General features: G+C 41.6%; 1 protein-coding gene across 1 annotated transcript in view; it reads right to left on the bottom strand.

Annotated features, from left to right (window-relative positions):
- necab2 (N-terminal EF-hand calcium binding protein 2) overlaps positions 1–20,741 on the bottom strand; it is a 137,318-nt gene extending 116,577 nt beyond the window's left edge. The window contains exons 1-2 of the mRNA XM_046038371.1: positions 20,415–20,741; positions 10,822–10,846 (exon numbers count right to left, since the gene is read on the bottom strand). Of these exons, the coding sequence (XP_045894327.1) occupies positions 10,822–10,846; positions 20,415–20,741 (352 nt within the window). The remainder of the gene's footprint in view (positions 1–10,821; positions 10,847–20,414) is intronic.
- Between the last annotated feature and the right edge of the window lie 691 nt (positions 20,742–21,432).

The raw sequence follows: 21,432 nt of genomic DNA, 5'->3' as shown, positions 1-21,432 counted from the left end.
TTGAGGCCTTTGCTGGCTGGCCTAGCAGCGGGTGCATGTGATGGATAATTGTCCTGTATAAAGACAATGGCCTGAAAACTGAGGGCTTCTTCCACTGCTTGAAGAAAGTATCTTTCAGAAACTGGCAGTAGGTTTGGGAGACAGTCCAACTCTATCTCATCCTTAATGATAGTACCAGTACCCCTTACTCCATCAATTCACTCTCACTTCATCTGTCCATAAAACCTTTGAAAAATCTGTTTTCAGCTATTTCTTTGCCCAATCTTGACGCTTCAACTTGTTAATCTTATTCAGTGGTGGTCGTGTTTCAGCCTTCCTGACTTTGGCCATGTCTCTGAGCACTTGGCATCTTGTACTTCTGGACAGGGGCACTGCCAGGCTTTTGAAACACTGGGGCCCAGAAATCGTAAATTTCTTTGCCATAATGATCTAATGAAAATAAAGTCATAATATTTTAACAAAATCTACCTGCCCCTCTGCTTTGCATTACCCTGCGTAGTACCCCCTTTAGACCGTCTGACAGACACAGAGCCCGTCTGGAACCGTATTTCATGAGACAAGCGCACTGCTGCTCTTTATCAGAGGTGGCATACTGAAACTGCAACACCTGTGGTCAGCCAAATATCTCACCACAAATCCACAAAAATGTTAACTTCAGCACCTCTGATAAAGTTTAGCTCACAGCTGCTTCAGATGGAAGCTGGAGCAGAGAGACAGTCCAAACAGCGCAAAGGTGTCTCTGAGTGAAGAGGACAGACTCAGCAACAAGAGCACCAGGTGTGTCATGTTATTCTCTCCCCCCTTTGTGTAGCAAATACATTGACTAGACACTGAGCGAAAACATTTATATTTAAATGTTTTGATTACAATTTTGCTGGGAACAATTCAGTAGTTGCTGACAAGCCCTGAAGCTGTAACCAATTCTCTCTCCCTCTCTCTCTAGGCAGGCATGTTGAATAATGGTGGGGGAGACACATCACATGAACTTCAAATAAAATTGAGCAATATTATTGCAAGTCATGAGGATTATTGCATATTAATATGGAATATATTTTTGTTGTTGTTGTTGCCCTACATTCTGGGCTACAGTCAAAACATTTGGGTTTGAAGCCCTGGAAAAGTGACCTGGCAACACCGATGCTTCCGGACACTCCAGGTGTATATTGGAATATTGTGGCACTGGAGGATAATGGGTTCCTAGTAGCTTCAAGTGTAATTCTACGCAAGTCTGTCACAGTTAATTTGTACCTTAACTTGTGCTGTCCTTCACATACCCTTGGACCGTCCTGTCCTTTTCCTGTCACCTGACTGCCTCACCGACACCTGGGGCGAGTTCAATCTCAAAACGTTTTACACCTGTTTGCAATGTTTTCGGATTGAACGGCATGCTTCCTTGCAACGTTGTGTAACTTTGTGCAACGTTCCGCAACAGGCTTCGACGTATGTTTTCTTCTGTTCTGTGGGTGTGTCACAATTGTTACCCAATCAGCTGTGATAAGTTTGTAAACACAACAGTGCTAAAAAGGCAAGAATATGCAGTGCGCATGCGTACACAACAGGGTGTTTGAGACACCACCGTTTCTGTTGAAAACAAAAAACGTTTTGCTACATTTGTCGGCGCTGTTCTCACTTCCCTTATTTGCTCTACCTGGCCTACTCTGCCCACTCCTCACCTGCAACTCATTCTCTCATCACCATTTATTTCAGTTCACTTCCTTTCTTCATTGCCTGTTCATAGTTGCCTGGTTGGGTTTTGCATGCTAGTTTCTGTTCCCTGTATCTGCCTTCCTGCAAGCTAATCACCTAATAAATCAATGAACTGCAGTGCTTAGGGCCAGGACACAGTCTCACACCCAGCTTTTGGGACTGGATCAATGATATAAAGAGGAAGATGCAGGATCATACAGTGGGCAGCTGACAATGACTGGTCGGTTGCTAGTGTCATTTAAGGAAAAAAACAAGATAAAAAACTGAATTTTGATTCTTTTTGTCCTACAGCAAAAACACTTTATCTTTTTCTCCTTCCTTTCCTGTCACTCTGACATAACTCCCCCTCTCTATTCTCATCTCTTCTGTCTCCCTCGGCGTGCGGCACTCTGGGGCTTGTTAGCTGCAGTGTCAGTGATTAAAGACTGCAGGTAATTAGATACACATGACACCATTCTGACTGGCTGACTGACGAGCTCCAGCGTCTACCGGCAGACGAGCCGAAGGTTTTACTTTCCTTCCCCAATTATTGCAGATGAGGTTGCATGCATGACTGAGGATATTTTCATAATTTTATAAACGGAGTGCTGTGTATGATATACGATACTCATTAAAACACCAACACAGAGAGCAGAACACAGAAGCAGCGTGCCTGTAAATGATGCCAAAACACAACAGTATAGTTTTTACCTGTTGGTTTGGCTTAAGTGCTGTGAAAAAAATATAGATTTTTATAAAATGCATCCACATTTTAGCAGATTCCGTCCGTGTTTCTGCATTGCAAAAATCATAGGGTCCTGTATATATATATATATATATCATGGTACTTTTCATGGTATTCTCCAGAATCACATACCCCACCTTTAAAAATGTTAGTTTCACAGTCTCAGAGACTTTAAATATTCAGGAATGTATCGAAATAAATCAAGCATGTGACAAATGTGTTGTTTCAGCTATTCAGTTATTCTAGGTTCTAGATGAATAAATTCATACTACTTATGAAATAATATGAAATAAATGTTAGCTACTGCTGGTAATGCCTTATTACATGCCTAGATATTTAGGTTTTCCTTCTTCCGTTAAACACATGGTATTTATTTATATAAAGCTTCTCTATCGTTGCTGCAATGTTTGAATCAACATGAGTTCTTTTCACAACTTGGTTTAAATGCAGAACTTTCAGAGCTGCCAACTTTTTAATTTAGTTTGGAGTGAGGTTTGGTATTGCTGAGGTCAGTGGATTTTACGAGTAGGCCTTCTATGACTCTCATTTTGTTGTTGAAATGCAAGAGAGTAGGTGTAGCTTCAACATTGGAGGGGACCCATATTAAGGGGGAGGGATCTGGGGGTCCCCCATTCTGGTGAAATATTCTGCATCAGTTCATGGTGGAAATGTCTTGATTTATATAAAAGGAAACGCATAATTTAGGCGGCAGGTGACGATTCAAAATATAAAAATACAATAGCATGTAATGCAGTAAGGCTCTCGGGCATTCTGTATTGCTTTCAGATAAGTTTTCTCCTGAAGATCTTTTCTTATTTAATATCATCCCTGTGAGTCAGCACACATGCAGGCGGGATATAGTGCCTTATTTTAACAAGAGCACGGCGTGAAGCGCATCAAAACGCAATTGCGTTTGGGGAGTGTCCAACTCCAATTTTGCTTGTTTGACGGTGAAAAAAATGGTCAGTATGCCAAGCAGAAGGGTTGTACTGTGTCTGTGAATTAGTCATGGGTGTGTTTTTGGCATAACATGCAATAAACCAATGTGTTTTGCTGCGCATTGCTATTATAATAGCGGATGAATGGTGCATTATCAAAAAAAATATAAATTGACTCATTGAAGTGTGGACGTGCTTTAAAAACTGTCTCTGATTGTGAAGTCTAATGTTACACTGGAGCTCTGTGGTTTATCAGTGAAGTGTCTGAACTACAGGGCAGACTGGAGTCTGTTAACAGACTATAAAACTTCACTAGCACGGGCCACGCCACAACAATGTGTGATTTAGAGGTACATGCAGATGAGGGAATGAAGGGATGATGGGATGAGACTAGGAAGGATGGAGGGAATCGAGGATGAGTGGATGTATGTAAGGATGAAAGGATGAAGGGGAGGTAAAGGGAGGGTTTGTCGAGCAATCTGAACACAAATGTTAACTTCAGCTCCTCCAATGAAGTGCAACTCACAGCCGCTTCAAAAGAAAGCATCCTGGAGCAGTGGGACAGTCCCAAACAGAGCACATCTGTGCCTCATTTTTTAAATGTTGATATTGCAGAACTCTATCAGTCACAAATTGCGACTCACAGTGTGAGAATGGTCACACTTGATTACTACCAAGGCTTATGTCAGTGTTGCAGAGTTTATTTGCTTGTGAAAAGTGTTAATTGCACGACTTTTCCTTCACATTCGTGTCATTTCCTTTCTGTCTGTGGATTGAGCCAAGCTAGTTGTTTCACCTGCCTCCAGCCATACGCTAAGCTAACCAGCGCCTGGCCGTAGCTTTATCTTTAATGTACAGACATGAGAGTGGTATCAATTTTCTCATCTGACACAAGGCAAGAAAGCAAAGACGTGTCCCAAAGTATTCCTTTAAACTTCAATAATGCTTAGACGTCAACCTTAAAAACTTCTACCACAGGTTTGGGGAACAGACAGCTAACAGAGATGTAATCCTGCCTCTTTTTAAGACGTGCACCAGTGAATCAGTGGGCTCCTGTTGAATAAACCATGAACTAAATGGGCCAGTAAGGGCCATCATGCTTTCTGTCTGCATCTCTCACTCCCTTCTCTCTCTCATGTCCGCCGTTTGTCACAGTTTGTCTTTCTCAACTGATTTATGTCTTTTCTCTCTGTCTCATTCTTTCTGTTGACCGCGATGCAGCAAATCTTTATCCTCATCTTCCCTCACCTCCTGTATTTAAATCCCTGTTCCTTTACACACACTTATCACTGTGTTTCACTTTTAAACTCTCCTCATTTTTTGGTCTGTTTGATCTATAATATCATAAATTTCCCCCCAATCTTGCACACATGTACCTCCCTTTCTCATTCATCCTTATGCAAGGCTTTAAAGTTCTGTCCCAAATTTATGAAGAAAATGATCTTCAGTTGTGCATAATGTTGGCAATTTGTGCATACTTTCTTACCTTGAGAAATCAAAATAAATACTTTTATTTTTACTCTCCTTATGCACACTGTACAGTGCCAGAGACAGGTTGTGATAACGAAAAGCGGAAAAAAGCTGTAAGAATTTGTATCAGAAGACATACAAGAGAAATGTGACCCCCACGAGATAATTTGGAGGGGGCAATGTCTCATGACTGGGTTTAAAAAAAGTTTACGGAACAACACAGCTAATTTTCAACTCTTTGTGTCCTCAAATGTCAGCACTGTCAAGATGGTTGGTTATTGGTTGATGGTGCAAATTAAGGTATTAAAGTTCACCAAAGTTGAACGCAACGCAAGAGTTTATGCTGAGTTACTTGCACTTGTTAGTGAACCCATTTTGATGTTTCTATTGCAATACATTGATTTCACCCCAGATTTTGCAGTTTTAAATGCTAGTGTGACCTGGCCATCACAATATGTGTACTTTGTGTTACATATAAATACAAGCTGTGAATAACAATAGCGATGACAACAGCTAAAGCTTGCTTTAAAAGTTGCTAGAAGTCAGTCAATGAAACATACATACTGTATAGGCCTATATATTTTTCTTTTTAAGTTGCTAAATGACATCAATTCCTCATTTGTGTCCGTGAGACCTTATTCAGCCATTCGCATTTAGTTAAATGAGAGAGTTTGTATACATTTTCAAAAAATCTAGTCAAACTAAATGGCCTAATATAATAAGGCTTTATAAATCAATTCAAGCTGCTATCATCTCATCAATTTGTAATTTCACACATTTTTTAGATAGCATATATAGACTGTGGAACTAAAGTAACATGACTAGAGGGGATCCAGACAATGGGATAAACCAACTCTTGTAAATTCTTGGAAAGCCGGAAAGAAATATAGTCAAATGGCCAATTTATAGAGCATGCAAATAAAGGAGGAGGTGTTCCCCAGGAAAACAAATTAGTGATTGGTCATTAGATACAGTGATACTCATTCCCAGTTCTTCTCTTTCCAACTCAGTCATTCCAGAAAGTTGCACAGAAAGCAAGGATAAGAGCACATTCACTGAGAAACACTGAGGACTTTTCAAGTGAGAATATGTCTGCTCATAAAGTTGCTAGATAGCATGCTATCACATGATGCTGAACCCAATGTGACTGGAATTGAGAACACAGTAGTCAAATGATACTCTAAGTGACAATGGCAGGGTGACTGGAATAATGGCAACTTGCTATACTGCATTAGCTATGGCAGTGTGCAAATTGTTGATGAAGGGTTGTGATAGTTATGTAAGCATAAAAGAGATCTGATGTCTGAGTTGCAAAACTATCAATCTATCGAGAACAGCACAGAGAAGCTGATAAACAGTAACAATATATATATAATTATAAATTTAGATTAACTGAACTGGGCACAGAAATCATCACACCTCACTATCTCCTATTACACACTATATCTGTGTTAAAATAACATAATTGTTCCAAAAATCTTTGCTGTCCCACTAAGGAATTTCAACTTTCATGAAGATGAGTGTCAGTATTAGGTAGCACGAGATATGATACTTGGCAGAAAAGAGAAGAAACAGATTGACAGGTGATCTGACCGGTGGAAAGTGCAGAGCTCAGAATACTTGGCCAACAAATACACAGACAAAATTCTAATGAAATGAGGAAGTCACTTTCCTAAATGTAACGGTGACGAGCTCTGTCTGGCCACACTGAACAGAAGCAGCTGCACCCTCCTATTTGCTTTTAGCTAAAAGGTTGTAATTCTGTCTAGTCTTGACAGCACGGATAAACAAACCTCCCTTAAACTCCGTCTGCTTTCTGTCTTTATGTCAAACACTGTGTCGATAATTAGCAGATGGCTGATGAGTCACAAGGCAAGGAAGCAAGGGAGAAAAAAAACTACATGCTAACTGATGAGATACACACAGATACAAACTGAAAATTTCAATGTCTTGAAAATGTTTTCCCATAATTTAGCTCAGGTGTAAAAGGGCTTTAGAATAAAAATTAGGCAAAAGTTAAAGTTAAAGGTCCCACACAGCCGTGGCGGACTCACATGCTGTAGGTGTCTTCACCTTTATTGCCCGAATTAGACCTCTTCAAAATTACTCCCTCATTCACAACTCACTATACAACATAAAAGCAATAGTTCACTCTATAGCAGTGTTGGGCTGTAATGAATTACTGTAATGATGTTACTTTCCCCAGTAACTAGTAGTGTAATAGTAACATAACGAGTAACATAACTTGTTACTTTTATTACCCAGTAATAAGTAATGTAGTAGGCAAGTAAAAAGTAACTTATTGCAATTTCTGAGTAACTTGCCCAACACTGCTATGTTATTACAAACAAACACTATAGTGAGCAGTCAATTGACATTTTTGGCACTTGATAGGTCAATTGTTGCATTACTATAATTTTTGCTTCTTATCCTATGCCATGGACTGTTAGCAGAACGAAGTGCATATGGAACATTCCATTTTTAAGGGCTCTATATTGAGTGCACTATATAGTGAATAGGCCTTTTTCACTGCAGACATTTAGACTTGTTTTCATTTTAGAAGTGCAGCTGAAAGGCAGATAAAACTTGATTTCATTCAGTCAGCAGTTGCAGAAAATGTGCAGTTATTATAGTAACCCCAAGTTATTATTTCACAACATTTCCATTGTACATGCAAAGATGACAGCAGCAGCGCGATGGATTGTAGCACATTAGAGATGCAGCTACAAGTGAAAATAGTAAACTAAGTGCTGTCAAATGATGCAACTATTTCAGAGAATTATTGGCTGCTGAAACACCCATCCAGCTGCAAAACAATGGCTTTGAGGCAGCCATGACGATCACAAGCAACACAAGCACAATGCACACTTACGCATACACACAAGCAAGCTCAGGCATACCGATACACTTATACTTAAATTACATACCAGCACACACAAAAAATGCTCACCGATGCATGCAACTTGTACTTGAAGTAGATGTGGGTGCATCATGCACACACACTAATGCACGCACACACTCCCTGGCTTGCTGTTTCAGCAGCTTGGGGGCTGGAAGGCCGGCCCTGAAATCTGCACTATGAATGTAAAGACAGAACTCGGCCAATTAAACCTCAATTACTGCCCTGTTGTCAGATATATGACACTATCTCTTCTTCCTCTCCTCACCCTGCTCTTCTTTCTCTTTCTCTGTCCTCCTCTCCCTTTCAGACTCTGCCACCTCCTGCCTCTCTTTCTGTCAATCTCTCCCTCCCTGCATCTTCTTTTTAACAATTCTCTCCACTACCCGTTCGTCTCACTCTCGCCCTCATTAAAACAGTTCCCCGGTCTTCGCCCAGGAGAGAGGAGGAGGAGGAGGGTAAAAATAGCTCTTCTTCAGCATGTGCTCACTGGGTCTTTCTTTCAAGCCTGCGTTCCATACATTAAATAACTACGTTACTTCATAACAACTGTCTTTTCTTCTTCTTCTCTCTTTGTTCCTCACTGACTTTCAGTCTCTTGTTTCTCCTGCTCTGCAGCTCCTCACCCATCCCCGCTCATACCTGCCTCTTTAAAGGCAGCTTGCAGCTGTGTGTTTCTAGCAGCCATGGAGTTGTTGAAACACCCCAAGAGACTGCTATCAAGTTGCACAGAATCCTACAGCTTATTTGTGATGGAGAAAGAGCTGCTTTCTCTGTGATATAACTGGCCTGTGCTCGGGGAAAGACCAGCATGAAATGAAAATGTGAAACATCAGTGACATTCTGTATCTGAGCAGTTGGTAATTAGGTAGTGCAAGCATTTAAAACTTTTGATATCGACAGCATTTCTCTAACCCTCTGCTTTTGCTGTGCCCTAAAGGCTGCCACTCTGTGAATGCCTTTACCTTCTTGTGTCTCTGTGTGGCCTGTCCTCTTTCCAGGTCTCTAGGTTGGAGAGGTGGTGGTGTGGCTCAGATCCTGCTTAGTAGGTCGACACCTGAAGATGCTCAATTGTCCTCCTGGATCCATTCTCTTCACTTAAGTTTTAAAATCTACATTTTCTATGTACATAATTGTATATACTATAATTTTGTGTTAATCTATTCTGTACACACATCTATGGCGTGTCTGTCTGTCCTGGGAGAGGGATTCCTCCTCTTTTGCTCTTTCTGAGGTTTCTTCCATTTCTTCCCTGTTAAAAGGGTTAGTTTTTTTTGGGGGGGGGGGTCCTCTTTGGAATCGAGGGTTTAAGAACAGAGAGTGTCATATGCTACAGACTGTGAAGCCCCTTGAGGCACACTGGGCTTTGTGGTATTGGGCTATATAAATAAAACTGACTTGACTTAAAATTTTGACAGCTGATGCCACAGTCTGTTGTAAAGGCACAATCATCTCTTAGAATAACCCCAGGCGAGATAAAAATGTCATCTACTGCAATGATGTCACCAGTTAAATCATCAGGAAAAATTGTTTACGTTCACTTTGTCTACAACTTCAGTTGATAAATGGATTTTGTGCAGTGTGTATCTACACAGACACACACAACTATTGTGTTAATAAAACAGAGGTCAGACTAAATAAACCGTTGTTCACATTAAAGTGAACAGATATCTTCTGTACAGAGATACATTTTGGGCACATAGTTGTGCTGAAGAGGAGTAATCAGCTTGGATAACAGAGAAACCCCCTCCACACACACAAACACACATACACTGGAAGAGCAAACGGCCATCTGGCTACTATGAAAGCAAAGCTTTTTATGCTGCTTCCTCATTAGTTAAATTCTTTTTTGTCAATGACAAAGTGATAGGATAAAAGAGGCGAGGCGGGAGAGGATGAGAAAGAGGAAAGATGGATAAAGCAGGAAGAGATGTAAAGGGAGAAGAGGAAGAGAGAAAAAGAGAGAAAGTAGCAGTACATGTGATGCCAGAGGGTATAAACAAACTCCTCACTGGCAGAGCTACACAGTAATATATGCTTTCTCCTTTGAAAACACTTTAATGTCCCAACATGCTAAAAATACAGCACACTGTGCAGCAGCTCAGACAGCAGACAGACAGAGCTTCGTACGCAGTAGTTTCCTGCTCTGCAAAAGGTTTCTGAGACAATCATCTGTCTGAAAACCTCCCCAGCAAGGCCAAAATACTTTGTTTATACTTTGGTTGTTTGTTGGATTCACTTCTTGTGAATTTCTGCCACTGGAAGCAAAACTACAGATGCAAACTATGTGAAAACAACACTGACCTTTAACTGAACATTCAGAGAGCAAACCTCTGCCAAGACTGTGCAACTGCCTTCTCTATTGCTGATAAACCTTTCTTAAAGCAGACATTTTGAATTGTCATTTTTAGAAAATGCACAGGTGTAACTCATTTATACCAGTAAGCAAGTATGCCCAGTACCTGGGCCCTGAAATGTAGTCATAAGATAGTAAGTGCATACAAAATGTCACCAATAAGAAAAGTCTATAAAACATGGACAGAAGTCCAGAACTTCATGAGACAACTGAACACAATTCCTTTTCTTATGTTCAATGTTGAGAAAGCCCCTTTTTCGGTCTTGATTTGTTCACACAATTAAAATATTGTGGTAAAATACATACAATAATAGGGCATCAATGGATATCTACAAGGAGGATATACATTGATGCTCTACTATTCCGTGTCTTATTTATTTTTACTAAATGATGAGTATTTTTCATTGAAATCTGTTTTTTATAACCTGCTAATTATAAGACAAACGTGTATGGGATCAGAAATATAACCTCCTTGGTGGAGGTATAATAACGCAAATCAATCTGAGATTATAGAGAACTGCAAACCATGTGTAAAACTGTGAAACCTCTCAAATCAGATGAAATAATACTATCAACAATCATCATTTCATGTTACAACATACAATATTTTAGAAAGTTCTTTAATGGATAATGTTTAACAAATACATTATACAAACAAACATTTTCACATCTCTCTCTCTCTCTCTCTCTGCAGAGAGCAATTAAGGTACTCAATGCAATCACTCACCATCTTTGTCAGCTCTTCTGAATATCTGTGAAGAGAAAGCAAGACAGTGTAGTTAGTATCACTGAAGCAGTGAGCTGCATGAGGTAAGAACAGGAAAAATGTACAATCATATAAAAGCCATTGAAGGAAGGTGGTTCAAGAACAATCCTTCAAGTGTTTGGGAAAGTAACTTTTTGGCGACTAATTACTAGTTACATAGGGTGGACACACTAATAGAAACACAAATGTACAAAACTGGAAAGTTTTCTAACACAGTCTGGATTTGGAATTGGACAAAAATAGTATATACAGAAGGGCTACTGTATAAAATTTATTTTCATTGTTGTTTTCATACAGGTGATCATGTTATTTTCTCTACTCCCTATATGTCATTAAAAGTGTTTATTCTTAACATTTTTCAATATATTTTGTATTAATCTACTAAAGTATAGGAATGCACCGAATAGTGATACCAGATATAGGCCCAATACTGACTAAAATAGCTCGATCAGGGGCCAATCTCCATCCATCGTCAACCGCTTATCCTGCGTACAGGGGCGTGGGGGGCCGGAGCCAATCCCAGCTGACATCGGGCGAAAGGCGGGGTACACCCTGGTCAGGTCACGAATCCATCGCAGGGCCACAAATAGACAAATAACCAATTTCTTTTTTCCCAATATTGCAATTGCAATTTAATATGCGATTAATTTTTAAGCTCTTTATCTTCTGTATTATTCAAAACAGACAAGCAGTAAATCAGTGTAAAGTATGACCAACACAATATTAGGTAGATTAAACATACACTGTTCTTTCTTGTGGGTCAGGCCTGTGTTTTGATGAAAGTGATGAAGGTGATGCATGAATTGCATGAATTATTATTATGAGCAATGGTGGAGAAGAAGTATCTAATTTTAATAATATGAGAAAGATTATTGAGAGTCAAGTCATGGCATTAAATAATATGATATTATATCATCAGGTAGGCATTCACCACACAGTATTATACATGTAGCCCGAGGACGCCATTGCTGATCTTGGACTGTTTGTAGTTTCCACACGAGCACCTAACGAGGACTTCGCCTATGCTGCCGTTTGGATTCATCTTTTCATCGCTTCCTGCTCTGTTTCTTCTGGATGGACGCCGAACTGTGAGTTGGACCATGTGTGTTGTTACTCTGTTGAGAGAGGAAAAAAGGATTTTGTCGGCCGCACCGCAGCCCAGCTACACACAGGCCTGCAACTTTTTATATTTTTGCGCACATTTGAGAGATTGTGTGTGTGCATGCGGGCCCGATGCGTGTTTGTCTGGTAACTGATTAAGTACATGAAAGTATTTGGAGTTTAAAATTAGTATTTGCCTATTAATGTTTTGAAGGGTAAAACAGGGGAAATATAAGGGGTTTTGCTGAAGAAATAAGACAAAAGAATTAACATTCAACATTGTGTGGTATAATATTTTGGTATAATTTTAAGGTAATTATTTGCTAACTTTTGGCGAAGGTATTTGAGTTTAATATTCTTTCTAAAACTAAATTTATTTTAAAGAGGTATATTTTGTGTTTTTGTATTGTTTTGTATTGCTGCATTATCTGAAGAATCCGGTGGATACTTTTTGTATTATTTAAAAAGGAAAGCAGCCAGTGAAATATTATTCCTTTTAATATAAGAGAGTTGTTGGGTCAGTTATTTCAAATGAAGCCTACTATGTTGAGAGATTCAAATGCTAAGTTTGACAAGTTCTGTGTATGTTAAGAGGGTATTTCCGGAATCACCCAAAACAGGTAAACCTTCATGGTAGCAACCTTTTGAAACGCACACCGAACCCATAACACCCCATCAGTCAAGTCTAAAGCTAATCATAGTCGCTTAGGCGCTTATACAGGGTGGTGGGGTGCTACATAGAGTAAGCGTTCAATACAAAACCCACAGTTCAACCACCAATTAATGAGTCTCTCTCAAAAACCTCCAAAAATACTCTGTTTGAGGTTCAATTCAGAAGTTGGCCAACAAACATAAAACCAAGTGACGCCTCTCGTGTTTAATAGACAAGCTTAGTAATTCTCCGACAACACCGGAGTTCCCCTTCTCGGAGAACGAGGGTTACATATGTAACCCGAGACGTTCCCCTCCCCTGCAGCCTCCAATGCTGGTAAGCAGCGCGCTGGCTGTAACTCGGGACAGACTGCGCCTCTTTCGGACTTGTGAGTTTGGTTTGAAACGCCGTTTCACAGATATTTCCTGAGCTGACTGGTGGCTTAGTGGCTGAGTGTGTGACGCTGGCACCGATCACTTACATTACTACACGTCTTTCTGTTGTGCACTTTTCCTTTCTGTTGTGCATTTTTCCTGTTCTCCAAAGCGGCAGATGGCCCAACGATTTCAACCACCAACACCACCAAGTTACCCGCGGGTGCCACTTTCATTCACTGTGTGATGCTAAAGTTTCTGTAGTGTCAGCTTCTGTCAAGCTTAAGGCCGTTATACAACAACAAGTCAAGGTACAGCATGCTTCACATGTTATGCTATACACAGCTGAGATAAGCCTCGGTGCCTGACTATTAAAATTTTCTCCTGAACAGCCTATCGGAACTCTTCGTGAGAGAGGGCAGGAAACCCTAAACTGCCCCCCACACACGCAACCATGTCTTCCCGTTTCTGGTTTCCCGTCTCTCGGGAAACCAGAAACAAGCCCTCCCTCAGGGGAACTGCCCTCTGGGAACCCTGCCCCGACAAACAAAAGCACCAACACACGCTGTCTCGCTGTCTCTTGTCCTCTCTTGTTCCTGGCTCTCCAACTGCGCTTCAGCACGCGGCCAGCGTGCTCCCTCTCCCGGCAGCACCCTACGAACTTCGACCCGGCGCAGCGAAGGCTTTGTTCGTTTCAAGCCACACATGTTCGCTTCAAGCCACACGACCTCAGCTTTCCCTCGTTTCCAACAACTTTACTTGCGTTTTATTGTCTTTGGTTTTGTTTTGTTAAAAGTTATCAGTCACGTTAAGTTACACTAGTTTAATTGAAGATTCGTCGAGCTAATCCCACCGACGGTGGACCCACCCACATGGCCCGCCAGTAGTAACAAAGGATGACCAAACCTCTGACCCGAGCCAGGATTTGAAAAGGCCCCCACTGCGAGTTTCTTCAATAAGCTGACAAAAGACAGACCTCCGGAGCAATTCCCTGGCAGAGAAAGCGACGGCTTTAAGCTGTCCTAACCGAGAACGCACGGAACTCCGCCAGTGGGAAGCCGTTTACCAACAACCCGGCTGGGAGAAGCGACATGCAGTAAGCCCAAATCCCTGCATTCTGTGGTCAGTGATGTCTAATAGTTTGTTAATCCATTATCTTTAGTCCTTAAAACTCATAGCTTGCGTTCATTAGCTGCTCGTATGAGTAAAAATTCTCCCCACAATAGAACCCCACATTCTCATTGTTTAGCCATTGTTTATCTTTTTGATGTATATGTAGCCGCATTTATAGTCACCTTAGTTAGTTAATAAATTTCACTGTAATCAAAGGAATTGTGTGTGTATTGCCTGTCTCCAAGTCCCTGCCACGAGAATTTACCCCTTCGATATGAGACTGACTGACTTTAAGATAACTGAGCGATTGTTAACTAACTGATCACTAGTGAATAATTGTCTAATTACTAACCATACTCAGGGAATCCCGAGACCCTGGGCGAACGGAATCTCGGGTGGTGCCCCGCGAGAGATTTATGAATAAATATTTTCTGAATATTAAAATTCATAATTTGGTATTCTCATAAATGTATTAGATCAAATGTAGTCATGCTACAAGTGTAGAGCTGGTGCTGGGAGAGTGGGCGACATAAATGGACTCAGCAGCCTCTGTGGACGTGACGTAAGCTAAAGGCAGAGGCAGAGAGACCGAAGAGGACATTGATAGAGAAAGCTAAAAAGAGAAAAGGAGAGCCAGGACCAAAGTAACCAAAGTTGTGGACTTCCTAGTTTTTTATCATAATCATAACAAATGCACAGCTGCTCCTTATATATGACAGCTGTGAATTACACTCTGATATGGTATAGGTGCCAAATTGCACCAAATCTTATATAATGTTGCCTTACACATGATGAATGATTGCCAGTCTATTCCTCACAGTAGGGATTACAGTTTATTAATTTTACACTGGTATTGGTACTCAGCATCGGTTTATACCCAAAGCCCACACATCGGTACCTTGGAACCAAGATGGTGCTGCGTATAGCTGCCTCGGTGTTAGGTATGCTCTGTTTTGTTTTGCTTTTGTGTGTTAATTCAGTTTTCGGCTGTGATTCCTGGAGATCTTTCACCAGAGAAGAGCTCATGAACATCAGGGGAACATCAGATTTATTTCCAACTTTTCTCGCGTCATCAGTGGAATTATTGGACATTTTGGTGAAGAGTACGCTCACTGTTGTTCGCTGCTGGGAAACGCTGTAAGAGAGGGAAAAGAGCCGGGTCGTTTCCGACAGCGAGGACTCCGCACATCGCTACGGCAATATTTCTCTCCAACGTGCGCTCACTGTGCAACAAACTGCATGAACTTCAGTTACTGGTGGGGAAAAAGACTTTTATTCATCCTCTGTTCTGTGCTTCACGGAGACGTGGCCGTGTGGATCAATACCGGACTCAAATGGCTGGCTTCCAGGTCTACAGAGCAGATCGGCCAAAACAAAAGGTGGTGGTGTCTGTTTTTACATTAACAAAGTGATTCAGCAGCACTGTTCTCACCACCTGGAATATTTACTGATACACTGTAAACCTTTTTACTCTCGCCATTAGTTTGCTAGATACTTTCTGCTCTGTGTTTACATTCCACCACAGGCCAACGTGCACGACGCCCAGCGTATGCTGGCCGACCAGATACTGTGGGTAGGGCGGACATTCCCAGACTCCTTAAGTACTGTTCTTGGTGACTTTAACAAAGGAAACCTCAGCCATGAACTCCCAAAATACAGACAGTTTATAAAGTGTCCAACCCGAAGAGAGAACATTTTGGATCACTGCTACACTACAGTTAGCCGTGCCTATCACGCCATCCCCCACGCTCCTCTTGGACACTCTGACCACATCATGGTGCACCTGATTCCTGCATACAGACAGAAGTTAAAACTCTGTAAACCTGTGGTGAGGACATCAGTGAAGCTGTAGAGAACATCCAGGCGTGTTTGGACTGCACTGACTGGGATATATTCAGGACTGCTACCAACAGTCTGGATGAGTTTACTTATGCTGTCCTACATCAGCTTCTGTGAAGACAGCTGTGTACCATCACGGACAAGGGTGAGTTTTAACAATGACAAACCCTGGTTTACAGCCAAACTCAGACAGCTAAGGTTGGAAAAGGAGAAGGCATTTAGGAGTGGGGACCGAGCAGTGAGCAGGGCAGTAAAGTACAGGTTTAGCAAGGAGAAGCTAAACGATTGTACTAAGAGAAACTTCAACACCAGTTCTCTGCAAAACAATGCCACTCTGAGATAACTGTTGTTGTGATTTGGTGCTATATAAATAAAATTGAATTGAATTGAACTTCTGTTTGGAGGTGGTTCAGACAGATCACAAACTACAAACCCAAAGCCCCCTACTCCATGACATGGCATGGCAAATGAGCTGAACCAGTTCTACTGCTGCCTCGAGAGACAATCGGACACCATCCCCCAAGACTCCTCCGCTCAGCCTCATTTGAGAAGTATGGTCAAAAGATGTTAAGTGGTTTACAGGAAGAAAACAGTGTGAGTGAAATGTGTGCTAAGCTCCCATAAACTCTGAGCAGTTTCTTGTATCTGCTGTAACTAAAAATGCAGTGCTGACCGCCACGTATTGATTTTTATTTTTTTTTACTAGGCCTATTTAAAATCGCATTTGATCGCCATAGCACATGTCACTCTCTCTCTCTCTCTCCCTCATGAACACAGCTGCACAAATCTGTCCAACACAATGCTGTCAATGTGAGAGACCCAGCTTAAAAAAGTTATTACCAAGCATATAAGGAGCCTAGCTAATAAAGAAAGCTAAGTTAATGCTAGTATACAGCTGGGTTTTCGAGGCTAACACACTGTACATAGCTGGTAGTCAATATCGACTTTTTCTGGAAGGCTATTCAGAAAGAGACATCAGTGTAACAGCTTTGGTTGGAAGAAATTTAACATAAGAAATAAAAAAAACTACTTCAGATGTATTGGCAAGCCAAGCCAGACTGAAAGTGATGTCTTTTTTTTTTACTTTAATGCGGTCTGTAAATGGATACCCAGTGGGTGAATACCTGGAAATAGAAATGTTTGGTCCATTCAATTTGTTAACCAGCGCAGCTCGTACAGTGAGTCCATGCAGAAACTGAATCACACACATTCCTTTAAACAAAGTGTGTCTCAACCAGATAAGGGGCAGTGGTTTCTGATAACGCTTGTAAGCAGAGGATAAAAACTCACAAATATTATGTACAGACACACATACTGACTGAGAATTTCTTGTTGTGTAAGCGTGCACCATGTTCTATGAAACGTATGAACACACAATTCAGGGAGATAATTTATAGCTTCAATGAAAGCTTCTCTCCCTATGGAATTGAAAGTGGCAGGTGTGGTACTTTCATCAGTGTTTCAGAGTGTGATATAAGTTGTTCCTACTGACAACAACTGCCAGAAAACAGCACAGTGACAGAGAAGGGGTGGAAGACCGAGAGAAAGACACGGTGAGGGGGATGCAAAAGATGAAATGAGCAGACAGAAAGAAAGTGGGAGGGAGGGTACTTATTTTCTTTTGAGAAAACCTGTCACCAGTGGACTGTTGTAGCACTAACTGTTCTTGTGAAAGACATAACTGACAACTTTAATAGACATCTTTCCAACCTACAGGGGATTAGTGATTGGTACTGAAAAGATTTTTGGTGGAGCATCTCTTGAATGTCTGAACTGAACTTCAGATTCCTTTCCATTACACTTGAGAGCAGTACTGTTGCAGAGCTAGTGTGGATTTTCACCAACAAATGTATGAAACTGTCAGAAGTCTTGACACTGACTGACTGACATTATCAACCGTTAATGTCAAAATAAAAAAGGATTTTACGGTTTAATTTTTTTTTTAAATGTTGTGACTCGCATTTAATATTTCAAGTCCAGCAGAAATGAGAAATCAATTAGTTGATCAAGAGAAACTCAATCGGCAAATATGTTGATAATTTTTTCATAGTTTCAGTCCCTTTTCAAGCAAAATGCCAAATATTCCAGTTTCCTGGCCCTGAAATGTGAGGATCAAATATGTTGAATAAGTCACCTTGGCCTCTGAGAGATCATAATGGTCATTTTATTACATTGCTGACAAAACTTTTAATTAATTAGTGAATCAAGAAGTGAATCAATAGTCAGCAGATTATAGATAATGCAAGTAATCGTTGGTGCAGCCCAAATTTCAAGACAAAGTAGATAGACAACGTTGACAACAGTCATGACTGCAGTTCAAAGTCATCAGGATGGAACTTACATAATGTACAAGTACAAAAGCACATAAACTAGTCTACATATCCTTTACTCCAAAAGTTTACTGCTTGGAAAACTATATGCGATGCATTCAGATGGCGACTGTAGCCAGCTCAAGAGGCCAAAGTGAAAATCATTAACTGCTGAGACGCACGACATTTCGAATGACAAGCTGTTCTACATTGTTCTGGTATCCGGCTGCACCCTGGGGCGCACTAAACTCTTCAGAAAACAGCCAACTCTGGAGCTGCTGGAGACAGACAAGCTTGGAGAGGAGGGAAAGTGTCGCCGTGAGGAGGTGGTGTGTGTGTGTGTGTGTGTGTGTGTGTGTGTGTGTGTGCGCGTGTGTGAGAAGAGAGAGTTGTAACAGAAATACAGATTGAGATGAAAATATGAGACACCAAAAGGAGATAACGACTGAACGAAGCAGAAACAAAAGAGAGAGGGGGGATGTTGCATCCATCTCCTAACCTAAGGATGGATGTTTTCTTGGCCTGGCTGGGGAGAGAGGAGAGGAAGAGGACATGAAGGATATGGAGGAAAGGAGGAGAGGAGAGAAGGAACAAGGGGAAGAGCACAAAGGATGAAAGGGGTTTAAAGAATAGAAAGAAAGGTGCATCAGGGTTAAGATGAAGGAGAAGACAAGAACAGCAAAGGATGAGAAACAAGCCAGCAGAGAGGGTCTAATGAGGAGAATGCTGCCTGAGGGTGCGTGCACACACACACACACACACACACACACACACACACACACACACACACACAGAAATCACTTGAATCCCTTTGGAGTGGACTGCATCTCCATGATAATAATGGTGGAGTCAATAATATTGGAAAATGGCAAAAACAATTAACATTTTTAAAGTTCAAACGGATGTGCAAAAAGTGAGCTGGAGAGAAAATGCCAGAAACAGTTTATTGATGATATCAGAAGGCGCGGCCTGCACTGTGTATCAACCAATCAGTGTGAGTATAGCAGATAACCCTCATGTTCAGGGCAACTCAAACTTCATAAAACTCAAACTTCATAAATACAGTAGCCTACTTATCTGAGACCAGCTGTTCCTGTGTCACACATCAGAAAAAGGTCAAAGAGACATTTTGGGTCCTGACTCAAAGCTCACAAAAACCCTGCTGTACTGCATCTTCCTGAGTGGATAGTCTCTTGCTCAAGCAGGGAGTATACTGTTAGGCTACACCCTCCTAAACCCCTCTACACACTCACAGGCAAACACACACACATACATAATTAGTTTACTAGGGTACTAGGATATATTGGCCCTCTGGTCTTGATCATAATTAGTTTTCCATGGACCCCTTCTTTACCAGTCTATTTGGGTTGTGGCAGGGTCTGCGGAAACTGAACTAATTTTCTCTTTTGTTTTCTACCCCGTTAAAGCATTCACGCAACATCAGGTGATCTCCAGGGAGAGGATTTAATGGGGCGGTGATGAAAAATAACCCAATAGTATTGATGGACTGACCTAAATCGACATGGCGCTGCGTAATTGCCACTTCCATTACAGGAAGGCTGCATCTTTGTATAGGTTTATCTGTTGGACTTTGCGCTTGATGAAATATTAGGTCAATAAAACATATGGTAGTAAGACATTTTCATTAATAATTAAAGTGTTGTGATAAAACTGTCTTAAGTATCCTAACAGACAATCTGACCAACTGATGGTCCTGAGCGGCGAAGTGCGGCGGTGCGCGTCGGACTTTGGAAAGATAATAAAGCCATCACCAAGAGTAGGCTAACGCTACTGCACCGACAAGGATTTATTATGACGTCTGTATTGACAAAGAAGTAAACAAGTTAAGCCAAGCTTAAAAGAGTATTGGTCAATAGGATGCGGAAAATGGATAGTGACTCTTTGGACAGGGAAACGGAGGAAGTGAACGCACAATGAGATTGCCCAGACACAGGGAGCGTATGATCCCCGACAGCCACCAAAGTAGGTTATCTGTTAAGAAGGCACATCTCCTGCTCTGTTAAGTTCGAGCTACAACCCTTAACAGTAAGTAATTGTAAGAGCGTCTCTGTGCGTAAGTGCGCACAGCATCGGATGTCTTCATCCTGCACACCCTCCCACCCAACCCGTCAGGCTGACCACTGCCCGGTGGCTCTCCATACTCACATCCAAAATAACGGAGATGCCTCTCCGCGGTTCCGGGGCGAAGAACTGCTCCTGAGCCACGGCTACCTCCTCCTTGCTGGAGGCGTACTCCCGGCTGGAGATGTTCTTGTTGTCGCTCATTTTGGTGACGATCCAGCGGACGAGCCCGTCGATTCCACCGGGCTGAGCGCCGCTGTTTCCGGACTGCGCTGCCGTTGCGGACTCGCTGTCCTGACCGGCTACGGGGTTCGGCTGCTCGCGGCTTTCTTGGGCTCGAAGTTTCGCTTGTTCTTTATTGAGCAGTTTGTGGACTCCGTCCCTACAGTAGCGCGCTGCCTGCTCACACATCCTTTTGCTGCGGAGCGCTCATGCTGCGCTCTATGGGGGAGAGAGAGAAGCCCCCACCCACCGACCCCCCCCGTTACATCACAGCACCCACCCCAAAACACACCCACCCATCCGACATATCCTGCATACCCACAATATTATCTGTCGTTCGAAAGTCAGTTATGACGCATTGAGATGAGTATGTGTTGAGAGTTTATAGTGACGTTGTTGCACTTACTGGATCTCACGATGTATTACTGTGCTACACTACAATTTTCTGTTTATATGTAAATATTGGAATTGTGTGTTTAATTGGGTCTAGGTGTTGATCAGTCCAACATCCATCTTGTAATAAAGAATAATAAATTATTCTGGGCTTGTTGTCCAAAAGAATTACATCTACTTTGCTCTGTCTTTTCTTTAATGTCTAATCTGAAAGACAATGCTATGTTTCCCTTCCCTCCCTTAAACAGTTACAGCTCACTTTGTCCCAATGATCAAGATCAGAGGATCTTCTCTCCTAAGAGGAATGACTCTTGAACTGTCAACCCAGCTCCTCATTACATGTTTAGGTGTGTGTGTGTGTGTGTGTGTGTGTGTGTGTGTGTGTGTGAGAGAGAGAGAGAGAGAGAAAGAGAGTGAGAGAGAGAGACATGACACATCTAACTTTTGTAATGAGTGTGTGCTCCAGCTCTGCCTTTTCAACTGAGTA

The sequence above is a fragment of the Micropterus dolomieu genome, linkage group LG22, assembly GCF_021292245.1.
Source record: "Micropterus dolomieu isolate WLL.071019.BEF.003 ecotype Adirondacks linkage group LG22, ASM2129224v1, whole genome shotgun sequence".
NCBI lineage: Eukaryota > Metazoa > Chordata > Actinopteri > Centrarchiformes > Centrarchidae > Micropterus > Micropterus dolomieu.
The sequence above is the reverse complement of the archived record's forward strand: the minus strand, read 5'-3'. Positions and strand labels throughout refer to the sequence as shown.